Raw genomic sequence first — 17,931 nt, 5'->3', positions numbered from 1 at the left:
AATCTCAGAAAAAGTTCATAAAACACCGAACGAAACTGACTTTCTGTAATTTCAATGGACGTCCAGGCAGAGAAAGTCCGAGTGTATGGGAATGGCTATACGCACTGTGATTGGCTCATCGCGTTTGAGGGCGGGGCTTAGCCATAGGTCAATTCCAAGTGGCATTACAAAAAGCCTTAAAAATTACATCGAACTTGCCTTAAAGCTATAGTGCGTAACTTCTGTCGCCTCCCAGCGGATAATGCGTTATTACAACTAATAAGCCGGCGGCACTTCCATGTACACAGAGTAACACTCGCCAGTCGCCACACACCGTACACAGAGTAACAATCGCCAGTCGCCACACACCGTGTACACAGAGTAACACTTGCCTTTGTGGTAGGATCCACTTCTGAACCGTGTCTCGGCCGCTTCTCCGCCATGTTGCTTTCTCTTTCTACCTGCGCTCTACCTCTTGCTATGACACTCTCCGCTCTTCCTCCCCCTCCCTTCTTGTTGTGAGGAAGCATTTCCTGTGCGCCAGCGCGGGAATGTCGCCGGTCGACACGCATACTAAAAATGATATATATTGAAAAATACCGCGAGATGTTAGAGGAGCCGATCGGCTTAATCAGCATTGTGTCATCTCCTCTAGTAGTGGCTTGGGTGAAACGGACATTTACGGACCTGTAGAAGTTACGCACTATAGCTTTAAGCTGTAGGAACCTTGAAATATGATTTAAAAACCAACTAAAGAAAAGAACATAGCAGGAGAAAATGGAAATAAATCACAGTATAGCTCACAGCATGTCTGAACAATACTACTATGTAACTGGTGTCTTAAACTTCCAGTGGCTTTTTACCTAGTCATTGAATAGGCAGCTGTATACACAGACAAACAAGCCAATTTAGGCAAAAATAAATACTTCAAGAAGGTAACTCCTGAATGCTCCTAGTGTCTGAACCATTCTGCAATGTTTTCCTTCTTCAGAAGAAATTGGATCAGCTCCAGTAGCGGTGGATTGGCTCTCCAGTCGGAAAAAAAAGGCTTTCTGTTTATTGAATATAGACAAGCTTCTCAATGAAATATAGTAGCAGAAATAGAAGGTGTCAATAGGCCAAGTTTGAAAAACTGTCAGCTGCGACTGCTTCGGCTCGGATATTAACTCATCAAAAAAAAAGGCATTCTTCCATTTGTGCACCACGACACAGCACAGATTTCCACCCACAGAAACAGAGATGCTGTACTTAGACTTCTGCCAGGGTTTCTCTTTTTTATGACAGCAAGCACTCTGCAATTGGAGGAGTGTTATGTGCAAATGTATGTGTGTGAGTGTGTGCTGTGAGATACCGACATTTTGATGAATAGACCTCCTCTTCAGTGAATGTGATACAGTCAATACAGTGGCCACTAGTTCAAGATCTGGGAGGAAACCATTACTTATTCACTATTAGTTAAAATGTCAATGTGATCAGCGCTGAACATCACTCACACACATATGCACACAATGCACAAAACTGCTCAATGTGTAGAAATACACGCATTAATGCACAGAGACGTCAGGTGCGCTGTGTTGATTCTGGATCGATCTGTTTCACTGTCCAGATCCCCCAAGGAAGCGGGTGGACTCTCCGATGTTGAACCGTCACGGCAAGAGGAGACCGGAGAGGAAGTCCATGGAGGTCCTCAGTGTCACAGACGGAGGCTCACCTGTACCAGCGAGGAGGGCTATTGACATGACACAGCATGGACAGAGGTACGCATGGAGGTGAAGAAAAACCCCCCTGAAAAATCTATACTATTTTCAAATGAACAAAATAGAGACAGACATAGCTCTTTGTGAGTCTGCATGTGTGTGTGTGTGTGTGTGTGGAGGAATCTCGCAGCCCAGCGGTGTCTGAGCAGGTCTGACAGCGAGTCTGGCTCTGGTGTCAGCAGGCTAGATTGTGGACAAACATAAACAGGGACTGATGCTGTGCTCGCTTTGTCTCCTGTCTCACTGTAGTAAATCAGTGTACAGTAAAAGCTTGGATATTCCTGACGCCAGTACAAAATGCAGCAAAGAAGAAAGGTATTCACTTGCCACTCACCCCTCACTCTTTCACCTCCTTTGGCTGTGTGTCTCACAGACGGGCGGGAGAAAGATGCAGCGGTGCTTTCTGCTAAAGGGATGCTTTGTTTTAAATGGTGGTGACATATGCAGCATGTAGCAGCCTCATAGGTCTTTTTTAATACGCTGTAGCTCATCTGAAAAACAAGAGGGTCCAACAGACTCAACAGTTTTGGGAAGTCAGTTCCTTAAGTTTGACTTAACTCTCATAATGAACTTAATTTTCAAACGGAGGAGAGCTGCGCATTTGCAATTCAGAGCCTTAATATCTACAACCCCCCCTTTTCCGGTGTTAGCTCAATTATCTCGTCTTTTTATAATCTGAATGCATTGATAATCAGTTCTCCCATACTGTGTCCCACTTTCTCCGCACACAGAACATTTCTCCATTTCTCCATTTTAGAGATGTTCAAGTCGAGCCAGAGCCACACCCCCACAAGGCACAGCGGACTGATTTAAAATCTATTTCCCTCATCTTATTTCAACAACCAATATATCATCACACGACACATTTCTGCTCAGAGGCGGTGACATTTGTGACAGCGGGGAAGATTGAATCTGAGGGGTGATAACCTGATCTGCCTAATGATAGGCAGATTGGCAGAGTGCTGGGAAAAGCTTTTCCGAGGTGTGGGGCGTAAATGCGGAGGCAGGGAGTGCATACATTATGTAGATAAAAAATATATAGTCATAAAGTTGAATATTCATCCAAATGTCAGATGCATTAATAACTCTCTGCTGTAGTGCTTTGCCAACAACAAAATATCAAGAATTTATTTCCCGCTTCATTTCACCGGGGGAAGCCACTTCAGAAGTTTTAAATCCACTTCAAGAGCTCCCACCTCTGAACACCTCTGCTTAATTCTCCCTGTCCTCTGTGCCTCTGAATTTCACTCCAACATTCATCCTTCTTGTGTTTCCTCGCCTCTACTCCGCTCCTTCATCCCTTCAGGCGATCCAAGTCTTATCTCTTCTTTATTTAAAGGTTGCATTGGTTTTGAAGCTGCCTTCTTCCGCCCTTCGCTCTGACTCATCTGTTTCAGCTCAGGCTAGAATCTCAAAATAGGCCGGTTTGCAGCGACTTTATCGAGCATTAATAATGCTCCCCTAAACAGTATCAACACCGGTTCATAGATCATACGCGACTGAATGGCGCGCATCATAAAGGGCGCTGAAGTAAGTGTTTTGAACCTTTATTTAAGACAGGACCTTAAGGTATAAATCTCAATAAAAAGTCACATCCACAGACGGCAGCATGTGAAATAGGTTTGTGTCTGGATTTGACATATATCAGCAGCCGCAGTCATTAAAAAAGCTCCACTGCATCTTTCCTCTGTGCTACTTTAAATCAGTGTTTGTTCTTACCCCTCCACCCAAATCTCTTTTAGGAGCGCCTCCCTACTCTTTCATATCTATTCTCTACTGTGGTCCCTTGTGTGCAGCTGACCTTCAGTCCCAAACGCCCCCCCTCTGTTTGTATGGAATTGCTATGCTAATGTGGAAGTGCTGCTAGTTTTTCTCTGTCTGGCTTCCTATCAGCTGTGGTGGGTTGGAGGCGGGGGGAGTCCTACACCATAGCCCCTCCGCCTCCAAATCAAATCAAATCTCTCTCTCGCTTTATGTCTTTCACCCCCCCCACTGCAATTTATGGCTTTCCAGCTGATCAGTGGGGGGAAAGAGATGTTGGTAACAAAGTCTGAGTTTGAATTTTTTGTTGTGTTTTTTAAAACTTTTCTGCCTTTTATCACGTCCTTGTGTGCGCTTTGTTTGATCATGTGCGTGCACGTATGTGTGTGTGTGTGTGTGTGTTTATAGACGATGGCGTTGTGGAAGCTCGTACGTAGCAGAATAACGTCCAAAGATTTGACTGACTTCCTCTGAACCTAACCTTATCTTTCCCCGACAGCAAACTTTTGTCGACAGCACAGAAGATTCGTAGAACTTCAGATCAGAGGGTGTCAGCGAGAGGACTGACTTTGAAACATGTGTTTTGACAGGATACATTTCCACCAGCGTAAATGATGGAAGAGAGGGGGAAACGGTTTTATCTGAAATTACACAACGAAAATGCCTGAACCTCAATCCCTACCCGGCGTTTTCACATATCTCATGTAGACAGTAACAATGCGATCAACTGCCCAGGCTGCATCTTCATACGTGTGATTGATGATTTGACTAATTCTGTGAAGTATAATTGAATAGATTTGGGGGGGAAATGCTGCAGTAGCCACGTTGCAGAGGGACACACATGGGGACATTCTCACGTGAATGCCCGTTTCATTCTTCATATACCCAGAAGTCTCTTAAAAAGACATTTAAAGCCAAACTGAAAGCACAAGAAATCCTACTGATTTAATTTTAAATCTTAACAACATGCCAGGAGAAATGAGGGGAGGTTAATGATATGTAAATGAAATATGGAAAAGTGCTGCAGTGTGAAGAAGAGAATATCAATTGATTTTTTTTTTCTCCACAGATCTGCTCTAGTTGCTTCATGCAGTTTGAATGTGTTGGGTTAGTCGGTGCAGTCTTAATAAGTCAGGCTCTCATGCTAATTATTGACTCTAATTTATTTAAGAGGCTGAAATGAGCACAAATAAAGCACCTTTAACACTGATCTCTACATCAGGAACTGCAGGGGTCTCACTACATTTAGAGATTTGAGGAGCTGAGCTGTGAATATTAATGTGCTGAGTCCTCAGGGAGTTGTCAGGGCTCAGGAAAAGGAAATGGATTTAAACAGTGTGTTGATTTATATGAATATCTACCCAGCGTAGAGGAACTCTTTTGGCAGGACAAAGTCAATATAGAGGAGGGAGAAAGAGAAAAATGGAAGTTTCTCCACTGCAGCAGAGCAGTGGTGTTGTGCTTTGGCTTTGGCAGTGTTATTTGTTCGCCGTTTGACTCCTGGCACCAGCCGTTTCATTTTGCTTTACTTTCGTTTTATTTCAGTCCATGCCCTCGTCCCAGAAGCTCTTGTACTTGTTCCATCCCCCACAGCTCAACATTAGACCCCCACAGGTGCTTTGGATGGGTCTGCGTCACAGCCAGTGGTCTCACACTGAGGACACGGACCCTGTTCCACAACAGGCTTATGGGAAATATTATCTTTAGGACTAAAGGATAACAGAAAGATAAAAGTTGGTGACCACACATATGTTTGGGTGCAACAACACACACACTAAAGGGTTACTTCACCCAAATGGCAACAAAAATGAATTCAATTAAATCCTAAAAAACAATTTTTAGGAATTTTGGTTTTTGTGCTCTCCAGTGGTGAAGAAGTATTCAAATCCAGTAATCAGGTAAAATACTAAGTAAAAATCCTGCAGTTAAAGGGATACCCCATTTTCAACCAGCTCTGTATCATGACGATGTGGGAAGTATGTGCAAATGAACTGTGGTAAACTTCCCTCCATCTTACCAGCGCCCAGATTTCGTTGCTCATCTTTTAGCCCAAATCCAGATTTTTGCTGGCTCTAGGGCTGCTGCTCATGCTACAGATTATACTTCCTCATTTTCGTGGCACCACCATGGCCACCGGAAACACACAAAAGTAGAGAGGGGGATCAAATGCAGCCCAAACTCTTATCAAAATGTAAAACTAGGCAGGCGCTTCCTGTTTCTTATCCAAAATGTTTTCAGAAACATATTTTATCTTACTGTTAAACTGTAATTCATGATTGTTCGTCACCAGCCAGCCACCATATTGTTTGCTGTGGCCAAGCTCGCATTACATCACCCACCAGAGGGAGCGCTTATTGGTCCAGTGCAGCACAGTGCATTCTGGTAGTTGTAGGTTTTTTATACCTCTTGAGCAAAAGTTTTCCTCTGTTTTCTCTGGTCATACAGCATCAGTTTCATCAGTACATGCATCTTTCTACTGAATAGACAGCCCCCTTTTATGAAAAGAACATCATTATCATGTTCAGCAGTGAAATTCTTCTTTGAGTAAAAGTATTAGCATCAAAATGTACCACCTTTAGTTGTCAATACATGTATTTGAGTAGAGAGTGCAGTATTTCCCTCTGACATTTAGGGAAGTAGAAAGTAACAAATTGCAAATACTTAAGTATAAGTATCTTAGAATTATACTCAGACAGTACTTAATTAAATGTACTTACTTACACTTTGACGCTGGGGCTCACAGTATTTAAAAATCAAACAGCAATGTCTCTTTCCAAAGACCATACTATCTGCTTTTTTAATTGAATCTACAGCAAAATAGTCCCTACGACAAGAACTGACACTGTGTTCTGTGGATTATCCAGAGTAACCAGGATATTCTTTCTGGAAGGAGCAGTTACTTTGATTTTAAGTGTACTTTTTTAATAAGTGAGCACCACAATGAAATTAAATTCACCTAAATAGTCTTTTGGTGGTTGGAAGCAAAAAGAGACCTCTCAAAACTAAGATAATGCTGTTTGAAATTAGGGTGAACTGATCCTTTAAAGCCAGCGCACACAGAAATGCAGAGGGCATAGCCCGCTCCAGCGTCCCCTCTCCCACTGATTTAATAACTTGGCCTCTTTGTTTCTGCATGATAGATGATAAATGATCTCTTAAGTTGTGTATGCTGCTCACTATAAATAACATAACTCGTCTACAATAATTCATCGTCGCTCCGAAGCAAGGGTGAGCCTCTGACAGCCCATTACTGTACAGCATAACCATCTGTAACATTAGCTTTATAGACCTGCTGGTCCAACACTAACAGATGCAGAGTGCCTCTAACAATATGCTCATAATGGCCCGAGGACGCTGTGTTTTGGCCATGTTCAGATGAAGTGCGATTGGCTGTTTGCGCCCAGGCGCTGTAGTGAGCAACTGTGGGCATGTCTCAGTGGACCATCGGACTTAAATGTAAATGATAGCAACTGTCTGGTCAGCTGCTCTCTGAAAGAAGGAATCCTAGCCAATGTGGTCTCAACATCGCCTACTCATGAGTGCATGTGCAATAAATACGCTCGCAGAAAGGGCAGTGAGAGAATTATAAAAATAGTATGAGAGTGGGTGTTTCTATATTTTCCTCCCTCTCATTGTAGCTGTTGCTTCTCTTCTGCTCTGTGTGTGTCTGTGCCTCTCAGGAGTAATATTCCTGCTCTAGTATCAGTTCTTTCTTTAGGTGGTTGTAAATTAAAAGCTCAAGGGAGCAGGGTGACTGAACCCAAATAAGCGCTTCCGCCTTTTAGAAGATTGATACATATAGATCTTAATCCGAGCTTGTTGTTATGACAGCGCCAGCATTTTTATGGCTACTAGCTGTAACTGTACACAGTTTTGTGTCCGTGTATGGATGCCTCTGTGGTCCGGTGGGACCGCTCCAGCATCAGAAATGAACATCAGTCTCCATTACTCCATCTCCCTCCCTCCCATCCTTCATTCTCCCATCCCTCCCTCATTCCTCCATCACTCCTAAACTCCCTCATCCGCCCCTCATGTTTGCCCCTGAGGTCTTCCCGTACGTCTGAGCAAGTTGAAAAAAAAATTTTTTTGTAGTGTAGTTATTTTTTCAATGAGAGACAAAGGATCTGGAGGCTCAGCTACGTGTTTGCAAATACATTAATGCTGAAATGCAAAGAGAAAGGGAGGAAGAGAGGGGGGGGGGGAGTATTGTTAGATTGAATGACAAAAAGGAACAGTGTTGTGACAGTGAGCAGCTGGTGTTTCCGAGTGTTGACAGGCCCTGTTGTTGTGTGGTTGTGTGTGTGTGTGTGTACATTTGTGTGCGTGTACTTGATGGAGACAGATTGTCCTGTGATTGTTCATTTCTGAGCAGGGCTCTGCTCATAGGGGTTATTGACGGCATCTGCGGGGGAAAAAGAAAAACATGACAAATGGCACTCAACCAAATGTCCCACTTCATTTCCCCCCTCGAGATATTTTCTACTGATCCAGCGCTAAGGCCTTAAAGTCAACATGTTTGGTTTATTAGCAGACTATAGACGGGGCGGAAAGCTAATTTGAATGCTAATCTGTGGAAAGCTCGCCTATAGATTTGCGGGAGAAGCTGCAGTCAAATCGACACATCCAAATCCGAAGTTTGAGCTTAATTGGTTCGAGACTAATTGCTGCGAGTCGATGCTAGTGATGTCTGTCGTCAAGTCAGTGCTGTCGCCGTGCCGTAGCGCTTTCACCCTCTCTGTGTGAATAGGTGTTGTGTTTGCAAAGGGCTTGATAGCAGCTACCATGCTTGGTATGATGGTGATGGTGACATATGCCGTGGTTGCTTCTAACTGTGTGCAACATGTAACCTCCACGCTCTCACCTCCACCTTTGTTTACTGAGACATGTCACAGGTACACATGTTGATCCCACCAATTACCTCTGCCCCTGTGTGTGTTCTTGCGTGTTTGTGCCACAGGTCGCGGTCTATTAGTGGAGCCTCCTCTGGCCTCTCCACCAGCCCCCTCAGCAGCCCACGGGTAAGTCACAACCCTTCCGACACACACATGCAACACACACCTGTCGACCCAGCTCCCAGGTATCTGGTTGTAATGTTCACCCTCAGAGATAACGACCATCCTACTTCCACTGATCCCATCTTGTTGCTGTCATCTTATTGCTGTTTATGTCCGCTAGAGAAAATAAAGACAGTCACTACAGCTACATCGCTGGGGCCTCTGACCTTTAACAGTGGACAGCACACTCACTATGAAAGCAATATTGCTGTATCTCTCTGCACAATTTTGTTCTACTGTTCTGCTTTATGATTAGTCTGAGCTACAGTATCTTTCTTCACTCGAGTTTTAATCCACAGTTCAGATCTACCTTTGCATTTTGAGGGAGCAGGGATCCACTATGATAAGCTCTTCTTATCCGGTGTTCCTTCAGACTTTACACAAGTCTTCGCCGCGTCTATATAGTTGGATTTCTCTGTTAACTAAAAGTAAAATATACTGATGAACCTCTACAGGGGGACGTGACGGCACAGCAAACTTTCTCCCCCCCTTAAGCTCCTTCTCTCTCTATCCCTTCTGCGTATTATCCCTCTCTCTGTTTTCTGCGGCCTGAGCTCTGTGGAAATCCAGCTCCGGGAATGCTTCAGAAAATCCCACTTTTCTCGCTCAGAGCTGGGAGAGCTTGTGGTAAACTTTTCCAGTTGACTAACCTGAGAGGGCTTGAGATTAGCCAGGATCCTAAGACGGAGCTCCTCGCGCCACACAGGTTCTTTCAGGCTGATCTGAAAGGGAAATTGATTTCTCAGACCTACCCAAAGCCCGGATTGTGCTCTCAGCGAGAGGCTCCATGTGGGGTTATTATCTCAGATTTGTGTCTGGGAAAAAAACATAAGGGGGAGGCGTCCAAGGGAAATAGTTTATCAGTGGCTGCAATTTTTATCATTACAAATAAAACAGATCAATAAACCTATCTGGAAACTGGGAATTTAACAGAAAATCCCATAATGGCGTTCCTCCTGTTACTGAGACAGCCCAAATTGTCCTCACAGCTGGACTTGTGTCTCTCGCACCTCTGTGTCTGCTTGCTTCTCTCTGCCAGCAGAGCCCTGTATGTTTTATTCAAGTGAAGTCCGTCTTTTTATGTTTTGTTTGGCCTTTTTTAAATTGTGTGCATTGCTTGCTGTTTTCATTGTTCCCATTTCACTTTTGTTTTCCTTTGACGTGAGTCACTGAATGGTCTAACTGCATGTTTCTTTTCTGTCTTTCTTTTTTTTGCTATGCCTCCATCTCTCCCGTGTATCCAAACATCTCACCTGCCTCTATATTCTTTGGCTGCCTCTTCTCCTGGTTGTACGGTTGTTTGTTGTGCTGCACTTTTCTTTCTTGCTTTATCTATGTGCCTGTGTGTGTCCCCGTGTGTTTTTCTTTATTTTCCTCTCCTCCTCCGCCCGCTCTTGCTCTTGGCTGTATCGTGCTGCGTGTCCTCACACCGTGTCCTCTAACTCCAGCCTGTCAGAAAGTTCTGTGTACCACCTCAGTCCCCAGACTTGGCGCAGTCCCCGAACACAAGCCCCTGTCCATCCCCTGAGCCCACCCCCAATCGCACAGGCCCGCGTATCTCCACCCCCAACTCGCTCGCTCCAAACAGCGAGCCCCTGCCAGACTCACTCAACAAGACGCAGACACTCCCTGCCAAACCCAAAGTCGTCCCCAAGCCCCTCCAAGCCACGCGGTCCAACCCGCTCCCCGAATCCTCCCCAGATCCAGCATCAGCCAGATCAGAGCCCTCCACTCCTTGCCAGCTCCCGATGCAGCCACCCTCTGCCTCCGTACCCCCCACCCCTACTTCTCCGTCCTCCCCGTCCTCCCCCTTTTCCCCGTCCTCCATCTCCAGTTCTCCCATCCCGAACAGCCCCCAGGTACGGCGCTCCCATTTTGCTGCCAACCCCCAGCTCTCTGTGCCCTTCAGCCCAGTGGTGCCCCTGTCGCCCATCCGGCTGCACCACTTTCACCCCGTGCCACCGGCGCCTTCTTCCTTCATTGACCACCCGCCCAAATCTATCCCCCTCATACAGGTCACCCCTCACCCCTCCCCTCGAGGCAGCCCCCTCCCTACCCCAAAGGGCACCCCGGTGCACACTCCCAAGGACAGCCCGGCCGGGACGCCCACCCCAACGCCGCCCCCCAGCCCTTCCATCGGAGGCATGCCTTGGAGGACGCGCCTCAACTCCATCAAAAACAGCTTCCTGGGCTCACCACGGTTCCACCGCAGGAAACTCCAAGGTACTGACATCACAGCAGATATAACACTGAATTATCTTGTGTGAATTCCGACCTCCACCTTTGTCTGACCTTTGACCCTGCTTCCACAGTTCCCACACAAGAGGAGATGTCCAGTCTCACACCAGAGTCTTCCCCAGAGTGAGTAGATGCAGTACTTTTTGAAGCTTCCACCGCCATGATAACTATGCATAACCTGTCAGCCCCTCAGTCATCGGCTCAAACAGGCTCGCCCTTGATAGCATGATCTTTTGGGAGGTATTACATCCGTGAATGTTTGATTTGCGCCCGCTGAGCTCCCTGTAATGACCTCAGGTCTGGTCTGGGTTGGAGAAGCAGCAACCGTAGCAGGAGGTATTGGGTTGGTTATGAGGGAGGGAAGGTAGCCTGTGTGATGTTGTTGAGCTCCCAGGGGCCTGATAACTCAAGGTTGGCCTAGATATGCCTGTTTGGTTCGCTGGCTGTCTGGCTTGGCCATTTCCACCTGGCTGGGAAGAACATCCTGGCTGGAAGGAGTTGGGAGAGTTGGCTGGAAAAGACCTTCTCTGAGCTGAGTTAGGCTTGATTGCGTTAATACACAGTCACACACCAGCTGTAACCAGCTTCTCACTGCAGGACAGTGTTTCCCTTAATGTCGCTACAGACGTCATAACGTCATGGATGTATTCATTTATTTAATGGGGAGTGTTTCTTTTTGTGCTGAAGTTTGAGCCTTGCAAATCCATCAACATTTTCAAGAATCTCATGAAATATTAATGTGTGAGAAAACAGGAGTCCATATGGCTTATTAGTGGTTGCAGGTACACCTGGGCTGAGGCCAGTAGTGAATTCATCTACCTCTTCCCCTTCTGGACCTACAGTTCTGTTCAGAGAGAGGCTCAATTATCTCTCTCTCACACACACATGCACACAAACATGGACATACACACATTTACACATACACAGTTGCGCAGAAGGTGAAATGTCAGAAAACTTTTCTCCCCTGCACAGTTTTAGCTCATTTCCCTCAGGGTATCCTACGTTTGCTCCTTTCCATTTCCCCAGAGCTGCAGAGAGAGAGGAGAGGCAGAGCTCTTCACCAGCTCTCCATTTTTCTGGATGGATAGATAGATGGAAGGATGGTTGGGTGGGTTTTAACAAGGAAGCAAAAATGGTGGAAGGAGGACTAGCGCTCTGTAGTCGGCATATACAGCAGTTAAAAATATATAAAGCATCTCACAAACTGTTCTTTTCTTCTTGTCTTTCCCCCCCTTGACAGACTTGCCAAAAAATCCTGGTTTGGTAACTTCATCAACCTGGAAAAAGAGGAGCAGATCTTCATCGTCATCAGAGACAAGCCTCTCAGCTCCATCAAGGCAGACATCGTTCAAGCCTTTCTCTCGGTACTCGCTCACAGTTTCTCGCTTAAATCCTTCTCCTGTGTGATCCGTGCTCCCTGTGCCCCAACTTTTCTCTGTAAATCCGAATATGTGCGCATGCAGCAGTATTACCTGTGCATCTGCTGTGTGATACAGGGCGTAGCCTTCCCTAACAGCGGCGGCGATTGGCTATGCTCCGAGGCAGGCTCTCCCTGAGTGTTTGCTAACATGCTCCTGATTTATGTAGCAATTCAGTAAACTGCTTGTGTTCAGTGCTTCTATTTTCTCTCTGACTGCAGACTCAGTTGAGGTCAATAGAAAATCAACAGAGAGCATTGATCATTAGCATATAGATGCTTTGCCCTCGATACCGCGTATTGAGCATGCGTGTGTGTGTTTGTGTGTATATTTAGATGTGCGGTCCAAGAAATTGAGAAATAGCGTGGACTGTCTCCGTGCGTGTGGTGTGTTTTATAAATGTGGATGTGCAAATACGTGCGGGCAACACCGGGGTTTCTCAGGGAGCGCGGCGGAATCTGTATCAACAGACCCTCAGCAGTGGTAGTTGATATTCAGCGTACATAATTGAACAAAACCCACCCTCACCCTGGTTAAATTTAACAAAGTCTAAGTAAATGCAAACTCTGCCAGCGCAGGTCAATGTCAAATCTGTTTCCCCATCCCTGGAAGTAGCTATTTTCCCCTCTGGGTTATGCTAGCTGGTATTCCAGACAGGAGATTGGCACCTGAATCAGTGGAATTATACCTCTCAGCACACTCACATTAATGGAATGTCAAACCCTCTCCAGCACTATGGCGAAACGTGACTATTTCAGAGCTCACCTGTTCATTGGGCATACAAATTCATTTTAGGTGGGAGAGTGCAATGTTGTTGGATGACTCAAGATTACATTAGCTTAAGTCTCCCTGGCATGCATGGCTACTCCCTGAGGCATTAATCTCCTTAGAGTTTCAACTGTGGCTCGTAGTATGTGGAGGGTATTTTAATGAAGGTTTATTCACCTTGTCGTATGCGAGGTGTAGGAGAAAAATTAAACATCAATGCTCCCTATGTATAATCCCATTACTTGCCTCTTTTTATTACTTATATTTATTCTTATCTCTGCCTCCTTTTCCATTTTTTTCCTTTTACTCGCTCACTCCTCTTCTTTTCTTCTCCTCCCAGATCCCCAGCCTGAGCCACAGTGTGATCTCTCAGACCAGTTTTCGAGCAGAGTACAAGTCCACGGCCGGCCCTACGGTTTTCCAGAAGCCGGTGAAATTCCAGGTGGATATCACCTACACGGAGAGCACAGCTGCCACCAAGGAGAACGGCATCTACTCTGTCACCTTCACCCTGCTCTCAGGTCAGGACACTGTCTACACACATCACCCTTACTTTCTACACCTGTTTGGGCGAGAGGCACGATGCACGCTGAGCCGCTCACCAGTCACAAGATGGTCCAACTCTGGACCTCACATCTGGAGACCCAAGCTCTATGAGCCAATGCACATAGACCTACTTAACTTACTTTTACTAGTTTGACTCCTCTCCTCAGAATGAGAAAGAAACAGTAGCTTCTGTGTGATTTTAAAAAAGTGAAATAAAAATTCAAAGCACCCCGCTTTGTTTTTGTACTTCAATAAAAAAGGCTGCCTTGAAGTTAGCGGGGATTTGATTCCTTCTCTTGGGGACATTCGAGTGGAAATTGTTCAGTTCAAACCCGGGCCCTTCCTGTTGTGAGACGACAGATCACAGAGGACAGTGTTACATACAGTTTAATTTTGAATAGCCAGCCTCCCATCTCATCAGGCTCACAGAGGTCTTGGGAAACTGGAGCTCAAGTCGCTTTAAAAACTACGGGAAGGCATCCCTAACATGTCGAGTGGGATGCTGTCACACTTCAAACTAATGAAATTAAACTATCCAGCCAACAAATAAACTAGAAGTGCTGCTTCCAGTGTTGGGTGTTTTCAAAACGCGCTGCCAAAAAGAATGTCTGCATAAGGATTTTCAAAGTTCTTGCAATCCTGGATGCTTGATAAGATCCCCCCCCCCTCCTCCTGAAACGTCCCTGAGCGTAACAAGATGAGGTCTGGCTATGCAAGATTACATACTACGCAATCATGCGTGCATGCTCAGGCTTGCAGAAACACATGCATGCTCTCTTTCCCTCTCTCGCTGGCTCACATAGCCACACACAAACACAAACACACACTCAAGTAGGGGGCACATCTGAACTGAATAGGGTGTAATAGTGGCACTTTAGAGCCTGCTGACTCCTCCATGGCACTGACTGTATACCGTATACAAAAGGTAAACGGCAGGAGCTCACAGGAGCACTCCTCTCTGGCCTCCATTTATCATCTCTTGCTCTCTGCAGCTTCTCCAGCTCACATTTCACACTCCTCTCATCACCCTTACTTTTTCTACTCTCCTAATTAATCCACTGACATAGTTTCTACACACCTTCCTGTGCTGCTACCTGTGTGTTGTAATGCAACAAATATTTCCTGTTTGTGTGCCCGTGTTTAGGACCCAGCCGGCGCTTTAAGCGAGTAGTGGAGACGATTCAGAGCCAGTTGTTAAGCACACATGACCAGCCAGGGGTCCAACAGCTGTCTGGTGAGTAACAACCTCTCTTTTTAAAAGAAATATATTTCAAAATACCCCAAACCTCTTCACCCTTAGCCCCCAACCGCCTCATCCGTCCATCCCACCCCCGGACAAACCACTCTCGCTGCTGAGGCTCAATCCTGCCCTCCTCTGCTTGAAATCCCCGAGCCACTCTCCGCTTCTCGAAAACGCCTTCCTTTGCATGCCCGCGCCTCACCTCGCTGCCATGAAAGGGTGGGAGTTGCTCTCAAGCACCGACTGCGGGTCAAATGTTGTCTCGTTGCCCTGGCAGTGAAGATTAGAGTAGAGGTAGGGTAAGCTGATTTGCATTCTGTTACTCCTACTTCCAAGACTGATCGTCGGAGCTTGTCACCATGGCAACACCACTGCACCTCAACGCGCTCCCACAATGCACCGCACCGCACAGTGACACCATACCTGACAAGCACTCTGTTTCTTTCTTTCTCTCTCCGGGTGCTCGTACAATAGGACCCCCTCCCCCTGTTTCCCCGCTGTCCACCAGCCTCTTCTGGCTCCTCCAGAGGCACCGAGTAGATTCTAAAAACCTCAATCAACACCTAACCATTCACCTGTGAACTTCGCAACATTCTTCTTCTGTCTTCTCATTAGTCGTAGGGTTGATGCCGAGGCCCCTGGACACGCATAAACCCATTCCTTCCCCAGTTTGGCTACATCGTAGTCTCTCAACGCACAGTCTGGATGACGAGAGGAGAAAGAGAAATAGGGATCCTTCTCCTCCCCATCTGCTCTTAGCATGTCTCTCCTTATGAATCACTGCTCTGTTTGTGTGCGTCTCAGTCGCCATCATCTTGACAACAGCTCCACCTGCTGGTCAAATCGGGAAACACCACCAGCCTGATATACACCTTTTTTTTTTGTTATCAGGAGATGGTGTGCTGTTTTCTCTGGATATTATTTCCATCTCATCTGTGAATCGTTTCCCTTGATGTCTGTTTGTTTGTTCCTTTATCCATTTACACCAATTTCTAATTCCATGCCTGACGTTGTTGAACAGATACTCAGCCATCACGCAGCTCGCTATTATACTCTGTTATTACACTACAAGTTGCGAGTGAGAGCTATATACTTTGCTCTGTGACTTTTTTTGCAATAATTCTCTCACTGGCACTCGGAATTGAACAGCAGTCGTCACAGCTGTTGTGATATTTAACAGTCTGTTATCATCGCTGTGCCTCAGTAAGTTTACCAATTGCTCCTGATCTTTTATATTGTAGAGCTAATTAACAGGCTGAGGTGTGGGAAGGGTAAAATGAGAATAAATTACATCTGATTAGGTTCAAACAACTGCCGTGAATTGTTTCAGCGGCAGAGACGACATTGTACGAGAAGAATTCGGAGTCTTGTGGATAATATGAGAACAATTTGCCAGTAGAGGAAACTGAGGATATTACAAAAGGCATACATATCTAGAAGAGAACTTGGAGAATGCAGACTGACGCCAAGGCCAAATGCCCTGTTTCGCAATGTTAATGAAAGTGAAAAACAATTTGAATCTGAATTAAAATGAGTTGGATCGCTCCTTGTCCCATGCTACACCCTTCCACCGAGTTTCATGGAAATTGGGCCAGTAGTTTTCTGTAATCCTGCTGACACACAAACAAAAAACTGAGCTGATGTGTTTAGTATCAAAAGTCAATGTCAGTTGTTTTTGACCAAGGTCAGTCTAAATGAAAGTATCTCACACCATAATATGAATCTAAAAACAGGTCAGTATGTGCTTAGCAGTAACTGAAAGCACTGTTAAACTTTCCTCCGCCTCCCTCTTTCCTTTGACCTCCTAACACACTTTTGGTGCCACCTGACCACAGGGCCTTTGGAAAAAAGGGCCAGTGGCTGTAATTAAGAACAGAAATGGCTTTGCATACCAATGTGTGTCAAACAAAAGGCTTCATCAAGTCTTGGTCATTATGTCCCCCTAATCACCATTAACAGAGGCATACCTGAGAGCCCGGCTTAGGAACACAATAGGAAGAGTGGAACAATGAAAAACAGTGTGAAAGACTATAGGGAAGCGTACTTTAGGACTGCAGAGGAGGACCATTCATTCAGAGGGTGCTGTGTGTGTTTCATCGAGCAGCCCAGATCATTAAGATTCATGAGTTCCCTGCCATTTTTTTTGAAAATGTGCAGATTTGAGTGGAGTGAAGTGACTAAATGTGGAAATTCTTCACACATGAGAAAGGAAAGCGGGAACATTAGGGAGAAGTTGGCTGCGACCATTTTCCAGCAGGATAATGGAGCAGGCGAAGCCAACTGTGGCGCATTCACACTTGTCTACACACACACACACAAACACGCGCACATTGACAAACACAACAACAAAAACGCACTCACTCATTCGTGATTAGATGAAGTTTGTCCTAATCTCCAGGCTACTGCAGGCAGTCTTCACACTGGCAGCACGTGCATATTGTCAGCCTGAGAAATTCCACTTTCCAGCAGCCTTTTATAAAGTGCTGCTACACAGACAGTCTTCGGTCCAGTGTGTGTCTTGTCGTCTGTGCAGCACCCCTGCCTATTTTTTTTTACTGATGCTGTCACTGTTCATTTGTCGGCCCACAGGACTCTATTGTGCAAATGGATCTTCTGCCAAGTATTCAGAATCAGTCCTGTTTGTGACTGATAGTTCCCAGAATTGTGCTGTGCATGCACCATTAACAAAAAGAACATCGACTCTTTATTTGCTCCATTTCTCATGTTTGGTGTCCTCACCACTCTACCTACCTGCAGCGGGACCATTAAGGCCCTGCGAGAAAGAGCGAGTGCGTTTAGCTGAAGATCATTTGCATACTCTCAGATGCGCTATAAGTGTGCTTATAGCAGTTAAGAAGATATAAACGTGTGTTATTTAGCATATCCACCCATTTACCCGGCACACAGCATCAAGTTAAGAAGGTATTTTATGACTTAAATGCACCTCACCACAGTTTTGACTCTGCAGTGGAATTACACAAGTTGGACTTTTTCTCACTTCAAAGAGTCGAGCACAATGATGATGCAGCCCACCCGCTGTGTTTGATGTCTCTGACCAGGTTTTGTAGTTAGCTGAAGTGTAGCTCAAGTGTAGAAATGTGTTGATCAAAGGTTGTCTCTTTGCTCCAGGCAGACTCAAGTCCAAACATTACCGCGTTAGATGCACCTCG

General features: G+C 45.6%; 1 protein-coding gene across 4 annotated transcripts in view; it reads left to right on the top strand.

The window, feature by feature from the left end:
• The window catches only part of LOC126407807 (serine/threonine-protein kinase BRSK2-like), a 198,809-nt gene that overhangs the window by 177,163 nt on the left and 3,715 nt on the right, over window positions 1-17,931 (top strand). For 2 of the 4 annotated variants that reach the window (XM_050073031.1, XM_050073030.1), the window contains exons 12-18: window positions 1,586-1,736; window positions 8,455-8,515; window positions 10,567-10,774; window positions 10,864-10,912; window positions 12,030-12,153; window positions 13,316-13,496; window positions 14,666-14,755. In XM_050073031.1, coding sequence (XP_049928988.1) covers window positions 1,586-1,736; window positions 8,455-8,515; window positions 10,567-10,774; window positions 10,864-10,912; window positions 12,030-12,153; window positions 13,316-13,496; window positions 14,666-14,755 — 864 coding nt within the window. Of the gene's footprint in view, window positions 1-1,585; window positions 1,749-8,454; window positions 8,516-9,999; window positions 10,775-10,863; window positions 10,913-12,029; window positions 12,154-13,315; window positions 13,497-14,665; window positions 14,756-17,931 lie in introns of all 4 variants that reach the window. The other 2 variants (XM_050073028.1, XM_050073029.1) reach the window with 2 other exon arrangements.

The sequence above is a fragment of the Epinephelus moara genome, chromosome 20, assembly GCF_006386435.1.
Source record: "Epinephelus moara isolate mb chromosome 20, YSFRI_EMoa_1.0, whole genome shotgun sequence".
Taxonomy (NCBI): Eukaryota; Metazoa; Chordata; class Actinopteri; order Perciformes; family Serranidae; genus Epinephelus; species Epinephelus moara.
Note: the sequence above shows the minus strand (reverse complement) of the source record. Positions and strands in the feature narration are given on the sequence as shown.